Here is a 20,555-nt window from a genome sequence, read left to right as displayed (position 1 = left end):
CACGATGGTCGGAAGATGCAATTTTATACGTGTGACCGGGGTCTTAGTTAAAGCCAACAGAAATGTACACAATCTTAATATCTTGCCCCCAAAACCGGAACAAAGCCCTATTTTTTTCTTTGCTTTGCTGTAAAGTTTGTTCAAACAGAATGAATTGAATCCTTTTTGTAGATTATTTTTAGTAACAAAAGTTTTAAACTAATTTTTAACCGTTTACTTTCTGATATTTATGTTCATATTGATGTACATATTTTTATATTTCTTAGTCTTTGGTTCTCTTAGTTTATAATGGTGATAACGGAAATAATATGTACAATATATGCGCCGGACTTTTTGTTATAGGTTCGAGTTATATATTTCTTACGGAAACTAAAAGTGTACATGTTATTTGAATAACTGTATAGCAATTTTATAGTAGGAACTATGAATCTGACTGCTTGTAATTAGCATCAGCAGGATTTTAAAATAGAAATAACTCTTCAGCCCCAGTTACTATATGTATACGAAGGTGAAGCGTGATCTTTTTCAACATTGTGTTTGTATACAGCGTCACAAAATACGTGTCCAGTTCTTTAGTTACCATGGTATCTAGTCAACAGAACGAAGCAGTAGTATAATTGCCCTCACATTCTAACTGGTATTATGGTCTTGTTGTGTAAATGTGCGTTGAAAGTCATTAATCACAGCTCCACTAAAACATCGGTAATGATTTACTCCACAGAGCCAATCTGGAGCCACTAAAAATATATTTTTGCAAGATCTTCTTCTGCAGTTTAATCCAAACCACTAATATAATATTTTCACAAATTACAAAATAATCTTCAATTTTCTCTCATTTTATCAATAAACGTATCACCTCTTCCTTCATTTATATCAATCGCCTTTATGTCCAGCATTTGCACTCTGGAAAATTGTGAGTCGGATGTTATACAAGCAATTTTGTTTATCTATGCACTCCACACACAAACAATAGGCAATAAAAAAAAAAAACAGTTTCTGGATGATTTTATTACCATACAAAGAACAAAAATATTGATTCGCGCTGCTTCGCATAGGTCACCATCCGTTGCACTACCAGTTCATCCTCATTACTGACCTAGAAACTACAGGTATTTAATTTATTATACACATGAGTGTATACGTGGAACCGTCGCAGGAACATTTACCCTGATAAATTTGAGTTAGTAATTGAGTAAGATTGAACTTAGAAGAAAGAGTAGCAAAAGTGTACTTCTGTACTTTGTGTTGTTTTTGCTACAATATGCTGGTAGTAAACTTGACCGTTAAAAGAATGGGAAGGACTTGAAAACATAATGTTACTTCAGTCCATCAGGGAAGATTAAAGTTAGTTTTTTCACAGACAAATATCTATTACACTAATTGATGGGACACAAATTGTCTAAATCTGGTTAAACGACAAATAATTCACTAACTATGAGCAGTCACGTGATTGTGACAACATATCTAGATATCTTAGTTAGTTTTCAGGGTATCCAATAATTCTGCAAATATTTCACGCTTTAGTCAATTTACAACCTTTGATGTAATAGGCAGCCTTAGTTAATGGAAGACCAACTTCTCCTAACACCAGAGAAAACAAAGAAAATTAGAATAACCAGTGAAAACCAGAAAGCCTGCTACAATGACAAATATGCAAGGGCAGCTATACAGTAAGCTACAGGGTCGGCTAAACGGAATTTTTGTACCACTGTTGTACGTGCTATGATGGACATTTACCCCGAAATTAAATGAACATAAACAAGAACGGTGCAACATGATTGACAACATTGTACGGTTTTATATTTAATGTACATCGAGATGGTGACTTAAAGGCAGGATATGTTCAATACATTCATTTAGGTGAAGATATTATTTGATTAAGACATTTGTTAATGTCATTGATTTTTACTACAGCTAAGTTTTGGTTCAGAAGAATAATATCAATGTTTACAAGGATTTATAGTGATATGTTGGAACCGTTAAGCAGCGTCGGTTATGTCAATGATGATGTTTTAAAGTCATACACGCTATAAGTGTTCAACTAAATGTTGAAATGATATGCTCGGTTGTTAATGATCATACCAATGCTTGTAAATTACTCAGACTTTTATCTCAAGAATGTATATTAAAGATATGTTTCTGTTCACTTCCAAATTTTAATAAGCTTGTTTCTACGTTTGGAATAAACGTGATACAAAAGTTTACGTGAGTTGTTCCTATATTATTTGGCGCCCTCAACTATCCACCCAATCCTAGACACTAACAATAAGTAATGAATGAGGCTGGAAGGTCTGGGTGTGGCAATAAACTATCCTATACACTTGAAGATAATTATCAAGATAAACTAAACAATTAGCCGATGGCAAATTATGAATATTTAATTCAGATTATCAGTTACCGGCTATACCGTTGTTGGAACAACTCCACTTCACCACCCCCTCCCCACCCGGATCCTGACTCCTTCAAAATCGTCTTATGTATGTATATTTGTGTCTGTTCAAAATGCGCGGGAAATAATACGAATATTTGTCTTATATTCATATTTTATCAGGTGATTGCATATGTTTCGGTTACCATGGTAACCGTACAAGAAAACAAAGAAGGGGGTTAGTAGAGCTACAAATATATACTACATAGATAGTTTCTTTGTGTTTTCTAATTTATTCCTATTTTAGACGAATACAGTAATACCACCCCCCCCCCCCCCAGAAAAAAAAGTATTAGATCGGATCACTTGAAATGTCACTAATTTAAATAACTCCTCTTCCCTTCATATTTACAAATGACCAAGACCATGGCAAGCATTACCATTCAGAAGAATATACCAAAGTTTATTGGTTCAAATAAGAACCAGACCCGTCCTCTCATTATATCTATAAGCCTGTTGGACCCATACACTTATGTCAGTCACGTATACACTAACATGGATAAATAATATCTAAGCAAGTGATCCTTCAAATCCCCTGAAGCTTTCTAAGCAACACAATTAATTTAATTGTAAGATTTAATTCCAAAGGATTGAATACCATAATGGATATTTCTAAATTATGCACTTTGTGTTGTTTTTGCTACAATCTGCTGGTAACAAACTTGACCGTAAAATGAAAGATAAGGACCTTGAAAACTTAATGTTACTTTATTTCACCAAAATCACACCAGGAGAGAAGAGAGCAGGCAGAGATATTAAAGGTTTGGAAACAAACAAATAAAACATGACAATAAATTTGTGGGACACAATATTGTCTGAATCTGATTAAACGATAAATATCTCACTATTATATTAGCAACAGTCATGTGGTTGTAACAGCATACCCATATCTGTTACTTTGTTTCAGGAGTATCCAGTTATGTGTGAATATTTTATGGATTGGTCAACGTTATAACCTATTACGTAGCATGCAAATCTATTTAATTTATGAAAAGTAGTGACTAAATTCTCAACATTATTTGAGTTAAGCACTACGAAAGTATAGAAATCAACTTAAAATAAGTTTTTTGAGTCAATTTCCACATACATCTGTTCCTATTACTAACTTCCAAATTTCCCCCATCACATTCTGTACATTTGACCAATTCGCAAAGTACCATAGAAACGGGTAAATTTAATTTGATTAGTAATTACTTGAATCAAGACCAACATTTTAAAGTAATATATCTGTTAGTGTTAAAATGATGTATGGAAGACCCACGTCTCACACCGACAGAAACAGCTAACAACCTAAACATGGCCAGTTAAAACCAGGGAGCTGGTACAGTAAGATACATGGTCAGTTAAACGGACTGTTACGACTGTTGTTATGTGTTATGATGAACAATTATACATAAATAAAAATAACAGACCTGTTCAATATGATATATAACATTCTACGGTTTCATCTCAGAATAAACGTGAAGTTTATTAGATGCAAATTCACCACCTCGAATATTAATAAAACGGCATGTGTTAAAAACCATTGTACAATATACAGCTAACCTGTCCAAAAGTTCATCTTTTAGCTATAGCTATATGTTTACAATATCAAACTGACATGGACATTGTAATGTGTCATTATAGAACTAATGAGACTCATTTTAACAATGTTCGCACGCAAGATTCCATCCGCGCTCTCCACCCCCCCCCCCCCCAAGTAGGAACGGGAAGGTATCTGAAAGTTCTATCTTTTCGACAGAACTTTTAATATTACCAGCAACACGTAAACTTCACAGATAATCTACCACTATATTGATTTATTTACACTTCCTGAAAACAGCAATAGGGCAGCATAGCGCAAACAAGCTGACCAGACTTGCATTACTAGCAATAGCTCAATGAAAGGTGATCAAACAATTTACCTGCCATTCACCGGTTTGTAGATTCAGACGACGATGCTCCTCAAGGATGGTATCATTCCAAACTGATGAAAAACATAAAAGAGAGATATGTTCATGATAAGTGCATACTTAATATTTGTTGGTCTTGAATGAAATCATAAACATTATATTCACGAGATTTATGTTGGCCCTCGATGATAACTTCATATTAGCTGAGTAATCAATCTAGTTGATTCCTTAATTTTGATCTTATTAGTTTGCTATCGTTATCATATCAGTAATATAGCTGATCAGTCTACAATCCTTATATCTAAGTCAGATCACCGATCAGTTTACTATCATGATCATCTCGGTTTATACCTGATCAGTTTACAACTATTATCCTCTCAGTTATAAAACCATTCAGGTTAGTATTGTTATCATCTCATTAACATATCTGATCAATCATGCAATTATCCTAAATGAAAGCATATGCTCCTATTCAAACATAAACTAATCTTGGACTGAATTGAGAAACCACATCATGATAGTCGAGTATTCGATGCTGAGATTAAGAATAATAATCCATGAGATGATGAACGGATCAGAGAACAATCAACACCAGTCACGTCATCATAAACCACGAGAGCCATAATTAAACAATGCTTAAAAAAAATTGTTAAAAGATGAAAAGGGGATTTGTTTAATAGCAAATTTGAAGTTAAATTATATATGTAAAAGAATAAACAGATCATTTTCATTCCAGTCACCATGTAAGAGGACTGCTGGATCTAATAGCATCCCAGTTCGGTAAAGGAAGGATATTTGTTTTACACTCAGGGTTCCTTTGTTTAATGTTCTTCAAACTGTACTAAGAATACATCATAGCTAAATGAACACGGTGCAGGTGGCAGCTGGCACATCGCTTTGCAAAGTGGATAGGAATGAGGAGGGTGGGGGCGTGGTGGGGCAGGGGGAGCAGGAATACGCTATGAGAGTGTCAGAAAATGAAGTCCAAATATCGACGGTTTAGAATATTATAATAATGCACAAACTGACTTTGACTTCGTCTCTGAATCTCTCTCTAAGCTGTTATCACGAGATCATTTAGTAGCTATGAGACACAAATCTGTCTAAAATAGTCAAACCTTTAATGGATCGAGGCAAACGTGTTGTTTATAAAGTTAATTATTTATGTCTATGAGATTGAGCAGTGATGACATCATCATCAGCAGTGACGTCACTCCACCATTAACAATGATAATCTCAATGTGTTCTTTAAACACAGAACAATGAACGAGGGTACAATGTGTACGAGTCCGAGAAATAATGTTGAGGGGTGGAGACAGACAGGTTTGTATTTATTTACATTACTATTGATTAGTTTGAATAATGAATTTAGTTAGAATCTTAGTATAGATGTGTTATTGTACAGAGAAATTAAACATTTGATTGCTTGTGATGTTTGTAAAGCTACCCGGTTTCATGATATTCAGCTTTAAATTACAACGTATTAGTGACGTCATCAAAGATCATGAAATCCAATAATTTAGATAGTGATAATAGAAAAAAGACTAAATGTATTTGGAATTACTTGATATAGTTACATTTTAGCGCTACAAAACTAGACAAATCATCGTCATAATCACGTGATCACATTTCCGATGTCCTGAGAGTATGTCAGTTGTGTTAACTAAGGTTTATATGTCATTTTTCAAACACTTTTTTAGGTATGTTTGTTGTCAACTGTTTTAAGACTAAATACATCAATCTCTCTACTTGTCCCTTATATGGAGGAGGAAGGTTAGTATAATCTATCATCGTGTAATTATGACGTGACATGCACAATTGTAACATTGAACAATAGTACTGTCCATATTTCTAAGAAGCTGCAAGAAACCTAGATTAAAGTATATTATCGACAGAAGTGTTGATGGATACAAACAAAACAACTAACATGTAAACAGGCGCGTATCCAGGGGGGCGTTGGGGGCGCGCCCCCCCCCCCCGGTAAGAAAAAGAGGAGAGAAAAAAAAAGAGAAGAAAAAGGGAAAAAGAGGGGAAAAAAGAGAAGGAGGAGAGGAAGGAAGGGAAAAGAAAAAGAAGAAAGAGAGAAAAAGAGGGAGTAGAAGAAAAACGCCAAGAAACCGGGAAGAGAAAGAGGAACAGTGACATCATTACAGGGCTGGTCCCTATTATATACACAGGGTAGCCAGTGACGGATCAAGGATTTCGGAAGGGCCGTGTGCCTCACCCTACCCCTTATACCGATAACTCCATTTTTGACGTTTCCATTTTTCCTCTCTCACTCATGATCTATATATATATTATATATGGTCTATCATAACGCGTGTGTGTGTATATACGCCTTAAACAATTGTAGAAATATTTTCGCGCCCATGGGTTAGAAAATCCTGGATACGCTCTCTGTAAACAACTATGAATGAAGATAAGATATCAATATAAATTATGTTTTGTGTCGTGGTTTGTCTTACAGAACATCAGTAAGGCCGTGGCAAAACTGCAGCACGAACTAAACAGAAATATCAGCAGCAATTGTATACAATTAAAATACTTGTTGAATTGAAAGAGAACAGACCATTGTAACATATCTTTGTTTCTGTTTGTTTACATTTTCTGATTCCGGAATTTGGATGCGAGCCTAGACTATTGCAGCCCATCTTACAAATATACCATAGTTGCAGTAAGCACTCTATTAAATAATCGGCCGTTTTACCGGTTCAGATCTACCCACCTGCTATAGCTAACTGCACGTTCCTAGTTTTACGGTTATGATTCAGTAACAGTACTGGTGACGATGTAAAAAATGCTCATTTCCATTAAACTTAAGAAACACGAATATAGTTTGAATACCAAGATAATTCCTTTTCAACAGAGATTAACATTGCCTGTAGCATATTTGCATCCATGATGATTTACTTGATCCTAGCAAAGGATAAAAACTTTCTCTTGAGCATTATTTTTATTTAATGAGTACGAACATTCTAGTACTGAGTCGGTTACCCGAATACCCGGGTACCCGACCTAACATTCGTGTACCCGAATCGAAAACACACAAAACAGGTACCCGTTTTCTGAGGGGGGGGGGGGGATCTCATAACTGCTACGAGAGTGCTTTAAATTCATTATTTCATGTTTTGATTAATCAAGACACGCAAACGCGGAAGATTATTTTAATGAAATAACTTTCTTGTAGTGTAGATGCATGTTTCAATTGCTTACTATGTCTAGTTTTAGCCATTCGTAATGGTTCTTTTTCCTGTGTGGATAAAATCACTCAACACTGAACACGGAAATATTATACCGGTGAACACTACTCAAAATTGAAATGTTTAATCTATCGCAGCAGCAACTGTGTAAACACGATACTATATTACCTCTTCAAAACATAGCACATACTTTCCTAACAGTTGCTAACAATAGCTAATTGAAAGATGTATACAAGGATACGTTTTGTGTGTGTGTGTGTGTGTGTGTGTGTAAAAAACGATGTGGTGTTAGGCTAGCTTGTGGTCGAAGATAACAGTAATAATGAAAGTATTCCATGGATAGTTTAGTTCCAGCCAACTGCCTTATAATTTGAGCAAATAAGCAGATTCTTAGGCTATAGCTTTCCCCATTGACATGTTGTTTACTACCATGTGGTCAAAGATAACAGAAATAACGAAATTATTCGGTGAATATTTTAGTGCAAGCTAACTGCGACACAATTTAAGCGAATAAACAGATGGTGAGGCTATTTTTCCATGTTGACTCTTTGTGATTTTAGGCTACCATTTGGTCGGAGATTTGCAGGGGTTGTACGCAAATATAGTTTGTCGAGTGCACGTGTCTTTGTTGTCATCAAACAGCTAGCTCTGGTAGTCCATAGCAAGTGCTTTCCTCTCATAGTTGTAGCTACTGTATACGTTCGTGCATGCGTAAATATTGGAATTATCAAAATTGCTATATTTTTTCATTCCGATTTATAAATAGAAGGAAAGACTGGCAAGGAAATTTACGGGATGTTAAGATGGATTATAGACGGGATAAAAAACAAGAATATTCAATGCTCTTTACTAAACGTTTATTCCAAATGCGATCGTTTAGCGATGAATCGCTACACGATCACAGCCGTAATGTATGTTTAAATCAAGTTAAGAGCTGAAATTTATTACGGGAAATCCCGTCTTGGCAACTTTTTACATACAGGATTTGAAATCAAAGTGCGGGAATCGAGCAATCCCGCGGCTAATACGAACCCTGGATCGTAGTAAAAGAAACAGTCAGAAGTATTTTTTGGCGAGGTTTTTCTTTATTTCATGTCCATTTGCATATTTATTATACATCAAAACATGAAATTCAGTTATTCATTACAACAGGATTATCGTTTGAAAACGTATATTTCGGAGATGTATAGTAAGATGGCATAGTGATCTGCCATTGATGTACATTTTACATTGTGTTTGGCTAGTGCTGTATATAAAATATCAGTAAGTCGCACATATTCTGCAGCTCCTTAGTCAAATGTCCCGCCCCCCCCCCTTTAAAAAAGAAGACCATAACAACCAACGAGTAAACTGCACATGGGCAAGAAGGGCGGTGTGAAATATTAATACCCATCATGCACCCAATCACTAGCCTGTATCGGTGACCGGACTTCTCCCCCCTGGACAATTACCCCCCAGACAATTAACCCCCAGACAACTTCCCCTGGACAATTACCACCCGGACAATTCCTACCCAGATAATTCCCACCCCGGACAGTTCCCACCCCAAAAGATTAACCCCCGGACAATTCCCATCCCGGTCAACTCCCCCACCCCCCGGGACAATTACCTTCCCGGACAATTTCCCCCGGACAATTTCCCCCGGAAAATGTCCCCCGGACAATTGCCGACAGATAATTATCAATCGGGAGCACTCAATTGGGACGATTTTATAACGCTAATTACCAATAAAATCTGTGCGTGTGTACTATATTATTTTATATTAGCATAACCAACAAGCCCAACTCACCTGTGAAAAAATAATCGCGAAGTTAAAGATATGAACAACGAGTATCTTTGTGCGCGATTCTCGCGCATTAGTGATATATTGATTTATTTCCGGTTTCTGTGTGTAAACCTGTCTGCCCTGTAGAGTGTGACTTTCGCTTAATTTTTCCGCATAAAGGAGTGAGATATGGGTTTACTTTGGTCTACCAACATAGATATCTGAATTACCACTTTCGTCCTGTCACGCTACCAATGTAATAATTTTGCAATGTCGTAAAATACGAACACCGTTGAATTGAAAAGCTTTTATAGCAACACGACTGTATTTTATAGGATACAAAGTACCAAAACACTTTCTTGTTTCGCGTGCATTGTGTATACTATAGCTAAACTGACACAATGATAATATTTTGGGCGTCAATTTGGTATATATTTGGAAAAATAGATTTGGCGCGATTCGCGCGCACAAGCTGCATTGATGCTGTGAGAATTAATTACTCATTGCAAACGCATGTTAGCTAGATAACCTTAACATTTTCTGCGCGATTGGGCGGGGCTTCGAACAATTTCTTTAAATACTCATATCTCGGCAACCGTCTGTCCGATTTTGTGCAAACATGTTTTGATGGCATTGTTGGGAGGTGGGTGTACATATGTAAGTTAGAACCTTAATGCATGTCATTAATATTCTTGAGGGGCGTGGCCTAATGTAATTTCGCTGAAAATTGCTCAGAACCACTTTTTGATTCCTTGCCAGAGGCTAAATGAAGATGTGCAGGCATGCATGTATGTGTGTCTGTGACGCCGGTTGTAACCACTCTAAATGGATTACGCTAGTTCAGATCATTCTCATACTTCGGTGGTGGTTTACTCATAGTGAGTAGATTATTCTTAATGTTTTTGGTTAAGGTCAAATGTCACCTTAGGTCAACAGAGGTAGGTCAAACAATTATATGTGGCTTCAAATCCAAAGGCAATGAAGTACGAAGCTCTAGACTCTTGTTATGCATTATAGCCAGTCACTATACATTCCTCATTTATGTTGTGTTACAGTAAATGTACACAATGTGCATGCATGGTTACTGGCTTGTGCAAAAATGTGTTCGCGCGATTCACGTGCACTAGCTAGGTTGATATGTGTGATAGTTTGTTCTCCCTTCTATGCATGGTAGCTTACTAGCACAACATTTTCCGCCAGTCCTTTCAACGGCCCACGTCGTATGCATGGTAGCCAGCAACTACACCATTGTTTGTACGCTCACTCGCTGCACTTCTGCTGTCAGCGATACTTTGCGCATTTTTCATGCATGAAAGCTGGATATCAGAGCATTTTCGCTCGCTTCGCGCGCGTTTTCATCCTTGGTATCACGTATCCTTGATATGGGCTACATCAGAAACCTCCACTCCAACATGACCTATAAACGACTCCTAATGCAACCATTCCAAAAATGCGCCGTTTTGCTCGCGCTTTGAGCTCGCAATGGGTATCTTTGGCATGGCCATTACAATCCCCCCCCCCCCAAATATCATAGTAGAAGTTCATTTTGTGCGCGCCGAGTAGTAGTAGTAGTAGTAAGTTGAGTCTCGTCTGTACGACATGCTCAGTGATTAACCTCCGCCACGTATCACGATCTTGCGCAACGTTTATTGCTTCCTCGAAATTGTGCGCGCCGAGCGCAGAGAGAATTGTAGTTGCTACTATCATGAGTCAACATAATGAGCAAATGAAAAGACTATGACATTAACAGTGCAGCTAATGCGCGCGAAAGCGCGCGTAAAATTCTGTGGTAGCTAGCTAAAATGCATGCGAAAGAGAGATAGAAGCTATCACAGTATCAACATAGCTAGTACACTCGAAACGCACGAACACTTCTCTGGTCTAGCCATCTATCATGCGTTCAAATTGCGCAAAAACTAACGCAGCATAAACGCTGAATATTCTAGTTCTGTCGAAAAATACACAGGTGGATGCAAGCATATGGCCACTGATAAAGACGCTGTAAACGGTCGCGAAGCGGGCAAAGTTCTGAGGTGATATTAAGTCATATACACCTCATCCCAATCCCTACTCCAAAATGTAACTTTTTAAACTCGTTATCGACTTGTGATTGATGGTCAGGGGCATGTGCAGAAATTTCCACAGGGGTGGTGTCCAAAATGTGATGAATGTAATGATCGCCGTGCTGGGGAAGGGGTCTAAGTAGTAATTTCCGAGGAGGGGGATTTTTCGGGGGGAAATTGTCCGGAGGCAATTGTCATGGGTGGGAAATGTCCGGAGTGGGAATTGTCATGTGGGCAATTGTCACGATTGGGAAGTGTCCGGGTGGGAATCGTCCGGGTGGGAATCGTCCGAGGGGAATCGTCGGGGGGTAATCGTCCGGGGGAAATCGTCCAGAGGGAGTTGCCCGGGAACCCCTCTATCCGTTTCTGCTTAGTAGTTCATCTGTATGGTTTTAACTCACTTAAACGACTACAATGAACACTCTAACGTCTACAATTGTTTTTTAGACGTCTGTAGACTAGATGGTGGACCATACCATTGAAACATTCAATACAAACATTACTGATCTTTTCTTGTATTTACGCGTTGACCGATGAATAAAACGACTTGAATTGTATCTGAATCCCTCTCTTAACTACTACTTGCAAGATTAGTGGTTACGCTATAATATTTGATTTTTTTATGACAGTTTAGCATCTCAGCGAAAATCAAACAAAAATATTAAGTTAAAAATTCGACAGATAACACGCGTTAAATTGAATAAAGTATACATCGTTACATCATTAAGTATATAATACCGAGGTAAAACTGTACCGAATCGATAAATAATATGTATATTGATGGCTAGAAAATAAAACTAGTACTCATCTAATAAGCATAGAGCCTGTTTTATGCACATTCGCTTTGAATGCAGATTTACAGACCAACAATGTAAATTAGATAAATTTCTTTCATAGTTTAATGTTATTGAAGGGTGTGATGCGAAGTCCCCGGAAGCTGAAGAATTTTTAGATAGGGTCGTCAGGACGAAACTTAACTTCAAAATTGTACAGAACGTTTCTGAGAGCTCAAGCGGGGTCGGGGGGCTTTCCCTGGGATATATTTTAAGCCCTGGTTGGTTCCACGAGGGGAAGCCCCCTGAAGTTATTGCATTTGGTGATATCCCTTGTTCTCTCGTATAGCAAGTTTAAAGCACTAAAACACAAAACAGATGTAATAAATAAGTTATAGTTATCTGTACTGTATTCCAAGCAGGCTGGTGGGGATCCGCGGACTTAATGGGTCGGGGGGGGGTCAGGGGGCGAAGCCTCTGGAAGCTGCTTCATTTTATTAGCCAAATATATCCAAATCTGGGGAAATGTAGACGTAAGAGGAGTAACAGACAGACCGATTCTGTTTTCTTTTCTTTTTTACTTTCGTAAGTGTATAAATGAAACATAATAAAATATGGTTTTAAATTCACATATAGTTTTAAATGCTTTCCCTCATATCATTACCCACATTTTATTTATAATATTATTTTTTTCAAGGCAAATCATGCATGGATGTTAATGTTCGCCAATACATGTAGATTGTACTGTTTTCAAGCACCGATCAAGGGTGTAATGGGTGTCTCCCCACCGCCACCCCCACCCCACCACCATGCATTTCAAACTAACTTGGAATAGTTAAAACACAACGTTGCGTTTAGACTTAGATATGAATATATATATATATATATATATATATATATATATATATATATATATATTTATATATATATATAATATGTCTAAACTTCCCCTTTTTCTGGTGAAAGACCACAGCCCCACCCCCTCCTACCCGTATATGATGTCGGCTAAACTACTATGTCTTTATAAAGTCTTTATGCTAATGTTACCAATTAGAATATTTCGAGTAGATCTAGTACCAACATTTTGGTCTCTGTTTCGTTTTCGCTTATTTCTTAATAACTTAGAATGGTTAAAACACAATGCTGCGTTTAGACTTTGATATTGGACATAAGTCAAGTCATATAAGTCAAACTATGACTCAGAATGTATCATTTGAAGTCTCAACTTGCCATTTTCTGGGGAAAGACCACAGACCCCCCCCCCCCTCCCTCCTTCCTATACATGATGTCGGCTTTGACGACGCTCTGTTCCTGTAAAAACTGCAGAACGAGTGTCTTATCTTTGCCTTTATAAAGTCATGATGCTGATGTTACCTATTATTATATTTTGAATACGATACATCTAGCACCAGCAGTTCCGATACATTTTTGGTCTCTGTTTTGTTTTCGTTTATTTTTTAATACACTTTGCAGCAATTTCAGAGAAACAAGAACTTCGTTTGCAGAACTTGGAAAAGAAGTTCATTAAAACTTTGCGGCTTTATTCTGCAATTCAGATTGAAACAATGGTTTAAGCGGAGGTGTGGATATGTTTAAATGTGCTTTTATGGGGGGGGGGGGGGGGTTGACAGCCTCCGAGTAGCAGAACATTACTTCAAACCTTACATAATCATTGTCGCTCTGTAATTAAGTTTCCCAAAGTGTATGATACCACTACTTTTCGGAAAGAGATTTAAAGCATCAATTGATGTGATGGCTACTCACAAAACATTTTATAAGACAGGGATATCGAATGAGCAAAATGAAAGGAATATGACTTATCTCTCAAATCAGCCAAGCCTAGCAATATTAAGTGTTGTTATATTCTATTCTATTATTCAGTTCGTTGTTTACTATCAAAAGACTCTGTTCTGGGTGTCTCCTTCATAAAAAATGGCAATCATGTGTTGCTGATTCATTACTCTCTTGTATGTAAATCAACAACAATCAACAAGTCAAAAGAAATTCACATAGTTCGTAAAGCCTTTAATTAAATGTAAGAAATGTTAAATGTGTCCATTATGACGTCATTGTGACAATACCTTTCACATTTCTTGATTTCAAGGATGGTGGGATGTATCCAACCGGAATTATGTCTGGAAGATCGTAGTATAGAAACCTATGGAGAGTAAGTAGAGTAATCATCGTGTAAGATGTAGAAGACGTAGTGGAATGTCCTCCTAGTCAGGTTTATTGTTTACTAAATCAATGAAGATAAACAAAGAAAACAATAAATAACAAGGAAATAAATCACATCTGATTGATCATTATGATCAGAATTAATTATCATCACAAGTCTCGTGTTCAAACGATTCTACGAAAAATAAACTAGAATGGAAATAGTATTGTAGATAATAATGATGATAGTTGGAACTGCTGTATGTAAATTGTATGTGGTTGATATTGTGAAATGTATAGCCGTCCACATTATCAGAATTGGCTGAACTGTTTATATGTTTACATTATCAATTAAAATAAAGTTGTTCAAACATATAGAAATTCACATTGTACAGAACAAACGGAGTAAACGAAGTAAATCCTCGTAACAACCGCTTGCCATGTTTCGCTCGGATCACGTGATTTATATCGTATGTTATTTTCGGCAAATGTATTGATGATATAGTTCGTATTCGTGAATCCTCGCTTTAAAGGAGAACTAAAATGTCTGAGATTGTTAAGAGTTCAGTGGTAAGATACGAAATCTAGAAAAATAAATCTTAAAGCTGAAAAAAATTCTTTCTTAATCTCAAAAGAGTTTAAGATGCTACAAATAACATATTTCAATGTAATGGCGGTATAACAAACCTGCAAAACATACACTAAAACGGAGGAATAATGTAAGGGAGAGGGGTAGGAGGGTCGAAGACATAGCAACATTTTCTACTGGGCGAAACAACTGTTCCTCTCGGGTGATTTGTAAAAGGTAAACACAAAATGTTACTATTACATGAACAAGACAGGTATACCAAGGGTCTTTACCTATTTAAATATTTATTCAATATCAACCTTCAATAATTTTAACAAATTGCACGAGTTATTTCGTCATTGATCCAAATCCAATTTAATAAATATTATAACATTTTTTTGTGGAGTTGATAAGAGTTTCCCCAACCATTTCACAATCAAATCATCGTATTCAAATATGTTCTCAATGAAGAGGTGCATGTGTCCAAAATATCCAACTCCCTTCATACCAAGTAAATGTTACAACTTCATGTTCTTATTTTTGATTAAGAATCCCAATAATGCGATCTTCGTTGATTCACAAAAGAAAAATGTGATTGGAAGGTGTAGGCACAAACAATGAGGTGCAGTGGAGCATGTGACTTTGATTTCACGCAAGAAACCACTAAACTGTCAAATTATGTTAAACCTCTCAAAATGAATACTCTGTGCATTCCTTTAAACGTAAAGGAATGCACAGAGTAACAAATTCAAGTATTTGAATGTTTTTAACAAAAGTTTACTTTATACCGGTACTTTCGAATTACATGTTTTATGATAATTAATATTGTTAAGCCAATTAGCAATTTTTAGACATAAAGGCACTTGTTACAAAAAATACAACAAGAGGACACTTTAATTACAAAAGTGGGAACTGATAAGTTTCATTAACAAATGGAGGCCACTTTGCAGGGTACTCAGAAGAGTAGAGGAGCATGTTCCCAATCACCCCCCCCCCCCCGCCCCATGACATGTGGGGAGTTTACAACACTCGTTTTCAGCAATCAGATTTTGTTATATCTTTCTAAATATGACTCTTTTCATGTGGCACCTTGAATCTTTGTGGTACCATATGATTATTCATTATCATTGTTTTAATTGATATGATTGCTGAGTTTGGTGAAATAGATAAATGTTGTTAAAGGAGAAATTCGTTATTTATATCACCCTCCCTTTACAATATGGCGACTCATCAAGCCAAGCAGTATTTCCGTCTGTCTCAACTAACATTAATGCCGAGACATTAATACTAAAACCAGTTCGTATTCTTGTGAAAAGAATATTTGACAGCCCTGCTATAATATGTTGTTCACTTTAATATCTATAGAGAGAAGGAAAATGCGCACATATACAAACCTATTGTCTGTAAGATTCCTTACTACAACAAGTTGAGTTTATCGAGCATGAAATGAAATTATCTGGATTAACCGGTAACAGATAGTGCATAATATCCAATAAATATGTTAAAGTCTAGCTCAGTATCATCCTACCTTATACCTGAATTGCCCAGTTCTATGTAAAACACTACTTCGGACAATGGAAAGAAAATATATAGGTTACGTACCTTGTATCTCATTAGCATAATGAACGCATAGATGCTGCTATTTCTTATGTAAAACGTTTATCTTTACAATCGTTTGTTTTCTGTATCTATCCATTGACTGGTTAAAACAGGCGCTTTCGAATATTTCATTAATCTTATATATAATGTTAGGGCTATAGCGGACACAACAACTCAATGTACACATGTAGGCAATATACTGGAAATAATTGTTGAACTAATGATTTATATTGCTATACAGCATTGAAAACTATTCATTAATGGTTATATTTTAATAAAAGGGTTCTCCCCATTTAGACCCCTCCCAACGGACGCAAGTCATATTTGGAGCCCACCCCACCCCTCCTTTCCTAAGATAACCAGAATGCATAATGCATTGAGATTTCGATGAATTCAATGCACTAGACTTCTGCTTGTAAGTATAACCAGAACAAGCTGTTACAATAACACTGTGGCATGATAACAGGTCAGTCTACTGTACGTGGCTATACACCCTTCCATAGAAAACAATAGGGGTATTGTACTCAATGTTATGAATCCACACACCAAGCATTAGAGGTATCCACGATTTCCATCGTTAGATATCATGTAAAAGGTTTTTCAGAGTTTGACCTCTGGTGACCTATAGGAGATTTGACCTCACAATCATTTAGGATTCTTGTATTCAATATGGCAACACTGGCGGATCCAGGACCTTTGTTTGGGAGGGGCCAAAGTGGCATTAGAGTGATATGGGGAGGGTCTAAGGGGAGGGGATGCCCCCTCCCCTTTGGAAAATTTTCCATTGCTGAATGCCCTCAGATGCAATTTGGTGCAACAAAAGTGTACAATGGTGATGTTAATTTACTTCTAAAAAAAAATGTTTCCCAGGTGTAATATTAAATATAATAAATATTTATAAAACAAAGTTGGGATCATCTTTCTCAAGAAATTTTATTTCTCATAGGTTATAGATTTCTTACAACCAGCCTGTAACTGCAAAATGGTGTTAAATTGTAAATCCTCATGCTCATACATTTACATAGCTCCCAACTCTTGAGAAGGCAAATGCTGGTCCATGCCAAGAATCGCCGTCCTGGGGGAGGGGTATAAGGGGAGGGGGTGTCCCCCTCCCCTTTTTATTTTTTTGGAATCCTGGTGATGCCTACATGTAAAATGGTGGCACTTAGAAAGGCTTTTGTCACCCAAAATTTTCTGAGAAATATGCATTTTTTTGTGTGTAACATCAATAAATTGAATAGTAGGTGATAATTCATTCTTTCCCGTGGCATGAAAATGTTCGCTGCTCGCCCCAATGAAAAGAAATATAGGCTAATTTGAGTTTCAAATGATGCTGTAAAGGAGGTTTTATACTCTATTATGCTAAATGCTAAAGAAATGATGGTTGCTAAGTCAAAATTTCTTTTAATTTTTTTATGTATACTTGACAATTACAATGCGGTTTTTTCGGACGCTTCTGCGGGTCAGCGGGTTTGGGTGTTAGAATGCGGGTCTAATTCCCGCGAATTGCGGGTCAGTTGGGAGCTCTGCATTTAATTTTAAACCAGAAAACGAAAAGGTTTAGACTAGTCCAGGCGCGGCGGAACGGAAAAATTATTGGGGGGCTAATGTGTGGAGACTATCTAAGCGGAGCGCCACCATCGGTTGGCGCGGAGCGTACAATAAAATTTTAGGTTTTATCAAACCCCCAGATGGCCGGAAACGGCAATTCCTGAGTGTTTTATGCTGCGAATACCTAGCCCTAAAATATGGGTCTCAAGCCTGCAATTTCTCAGATTGCACGAAAAAGTCTGTAAAAACATTGTAATTTGTATATTCGATGGTGTTTTAAGAGAGTAGCTATTACTCGTAGTGTACTCGCAAAGACGTTTTTGAGTGTAGTAAGGGCAGTGGCGGAGCTAGGGGTATTGGTCGGGGGGGGGCGCTTTCGACACTATCTAAGCTTAGCGCCACCACAGGTTGGCGCGGAGCGTACAGTAAATTTTTGAGTAAAGATACTCTATAGATTGCAGGAAATGACCCATTCCGGGCCTAGCTAATTTACAGATAAACGGAGAATAAGTAGGTGTCATTGCCTTTTTGTCGGAAAATTACACCAACAGAATATGACAAATGTCAATAGGTAGATGAGAGCGAAATAAAATAGTCAATAATCGCGAATAAGTAAAATGTAGTGAAAAGCTGAAAAGGGCGCCAGCAGTCCCTTTGAGTCCGTCAGGGGGGGGGGTTCATCCGCCCCCTGATCGTATGGACGCTCCGCCACTGAGTAAGAGGATGTTGGAGAACTGGCTGAAATGAGGCAAGTCATTGTCCTAAGACGAAGTTGTGTTGCGCTTACCGGTATACTCACACTCACTGCTTCCACTTTTCACGGGGCGTGAAGACGCAGTTGGGGTGAAAATGTGGTCTATAGCCAGGGGACGGGCCGAGGGTCCCCCAGCATTTTCTAAAATTATTACACCTATATAGTATACGTGTGCATCGGACAGATCGACAAGTATGCATTGAAAAATGGGCAGATGCACGTTTCGGAGCCTTGGTAAATATTGGAAGGTGGGGGGGGGGCTTATCATGCATTTGCCCCCTCAAAGTTTGCATTGGGGGCCCCCCGGTTCCGCCGCCACTGGACTAGTCTACCACTGCTATTCCTCTCGATTTTTTTAATTTTCAATCATATGATTTAGCGGATGTTCGGAAACACTTTTTGGCTCACCTTTGGGGGGGGCCATGGCCCCCCTTGGCCCCCCCCTTGGATCCGCCAGTGTATGGCAAATCCATATACCATGTATGAAAAGTATCCATGATTTCTACCATGAGAAATCATGTTGTGAAGTTTTTCAGGCCTTGACAATTATTTTTGAAAGTAATCGCTATTTGGCGACCGTGACTAAAAATCTACTCGCCAAATTTCACTCGCCAGTAGGCCTATGATTGTTGTTCAAGTCTCCAAAGTACAGTTCTGCAACATCAATACTTTCTATGAACAAAGGTTAGGCAGTTAGGCAGATGCATGGTGCTACGTAATTGCACATTAGAAAGATATGATTCTTTGCAGTACGAAATTAAAACTTTTTCCCACCAAAAGTAAGTGTTGAACAAAGTAAAACATGACGCAGAATCATAAATATGCAGGTAGGCCTACTGTAGTATCTCAACAACAATTAAAAATACAACATCTGTAAAATACCTACGAAGATAGCTTAGCTTCTGTTACATTAGGGCTCCTCTACTTTACTATTATATTGCATTCTTATGCCTAGAGGTCTATGCGTAGAGTATTCATGTTTCTCTTCATGCGTTCTGAAAGCGTAGATTCGCGATATTTAGACACAATTACTTTACATGTTTTCACCCTATTCGCTGCGATTTGACGGGAGGAAAACCCCGGATGTGCGACCGACGGAATTCAATTACCCACAGATGTTTACTAACTGTATTTCCAGGAACATAACACCTCTCCTTCGGTTTCTTTTCTGTTTTATTTTCCTTTCTTTTTCTTTTTACTTGTCGACCATGCATGTTACTATCACAATATACTTATGTTCTGTTTAATCAGCAAACTACCATGATTCATGTAAAACATCGCAAATTATGACGCAATGAATTCATTTCAACAAGTGAATAACTGCTTCTTCTTTTTCCTTCTCAGCAACAAAACTAAATGAACCGTGGCCATATTTACGACCTGGATATGCCCCTGGCAGTTGTATAAGTGTTTATTCTGATTGTTAACTTGTAGGTTCATTCATTGTGTACCGGGGATAGAAATATGTACTTCATTTTGTTAGCGTGTGTTATAACAATAATGTAAACCATTTGGAAGAAAGTCTGAGGGCGATGATGACAGCCTTCTAAGCCTTTCTAAATTCGCTAAAAACAGTTAAGTTGCAAATTTGAAATCGATTTCTAGTTTTCGTAATCCATTATACATTTCAAACTTCGATGGAATAATTTAATCACTTTCGCCTGTTCTGTGTAGATAAAAAAGAACTAGTGCAGTATATAATTCGATATTTAAAAAGATAAAAGATCTCATCAAACGAATCTTTCTCCCTGCTAAACACGAGCAATATTTTATCTCAACCGTTTAACTGTTTAATCAACTTCACA

At 37.3% G+C, this 20,555-nt stretch overlaps 3 protein-coding genes across 11 annotated transcripts in view; 1 reads left to right on the top strand and 2 right to left on the bottom strand.

Moving 5' to 3' along the window:
- Positions 1–20,555, top strand: part of LOC139970087 (uncharacterized) — an 853,056-nt gene that overhangs the window by 438,459 nt on the left and 394,042 nt on the right. The gene's annotated exons all lie outside the window — the stretch shown is intronic.
- LOC139970058 (uncharacterized) overlaps positions 1–20,555 on the bottom strand; it is a 354,811-nt gene that overhangs the window by 132,798 nt on the left and 201,458 nt on the right. The gene's annotated exons all lie outside the window — the stretch shown is intronic.
- Positions 1–20,555, bottom strand: part of LOC139970044 (uncharacterized) — a 103,348-nt gene that overhangs the window by 22,941 nt on the left and 59,852 nt on the right. The window contains exons 4-5 of the mRNA XM_071975636.1: positions 14,203–14,279; positions 4,333–4,394 (exon numbers count right to left, since the gene is read on the bottom strand). Coding sequence (XP_071831737.1) covers positions 4,333–4,394; positions 14,203–14,279 — 139 coding nt within the window. The remainder of the gene's footprint in view (positions 1–4,332; positions 4,395–14,202; positions 14,280–20,555) is intronic.

This window comes from Apostichopus japonicus, chromosome 7 (assembly GCF_037975245.1).
Source record: "Apostichopus japonicus isolate 1M-3 chromosome 7, ASM3797524v1, whole genome shotgun sequence".
Taxonomy (NCBI): Eukaryota; Metazoa; Echinodermata; class Holothuroidea; order Aspidochirotida; family Stichopodidae; genus Apostichopus; species Apostichopus japonicus.
Note: the sequence above shows the minus strand (reverse complement) of the source record. Positions and strands in the feature narration are given on the sequence as shown.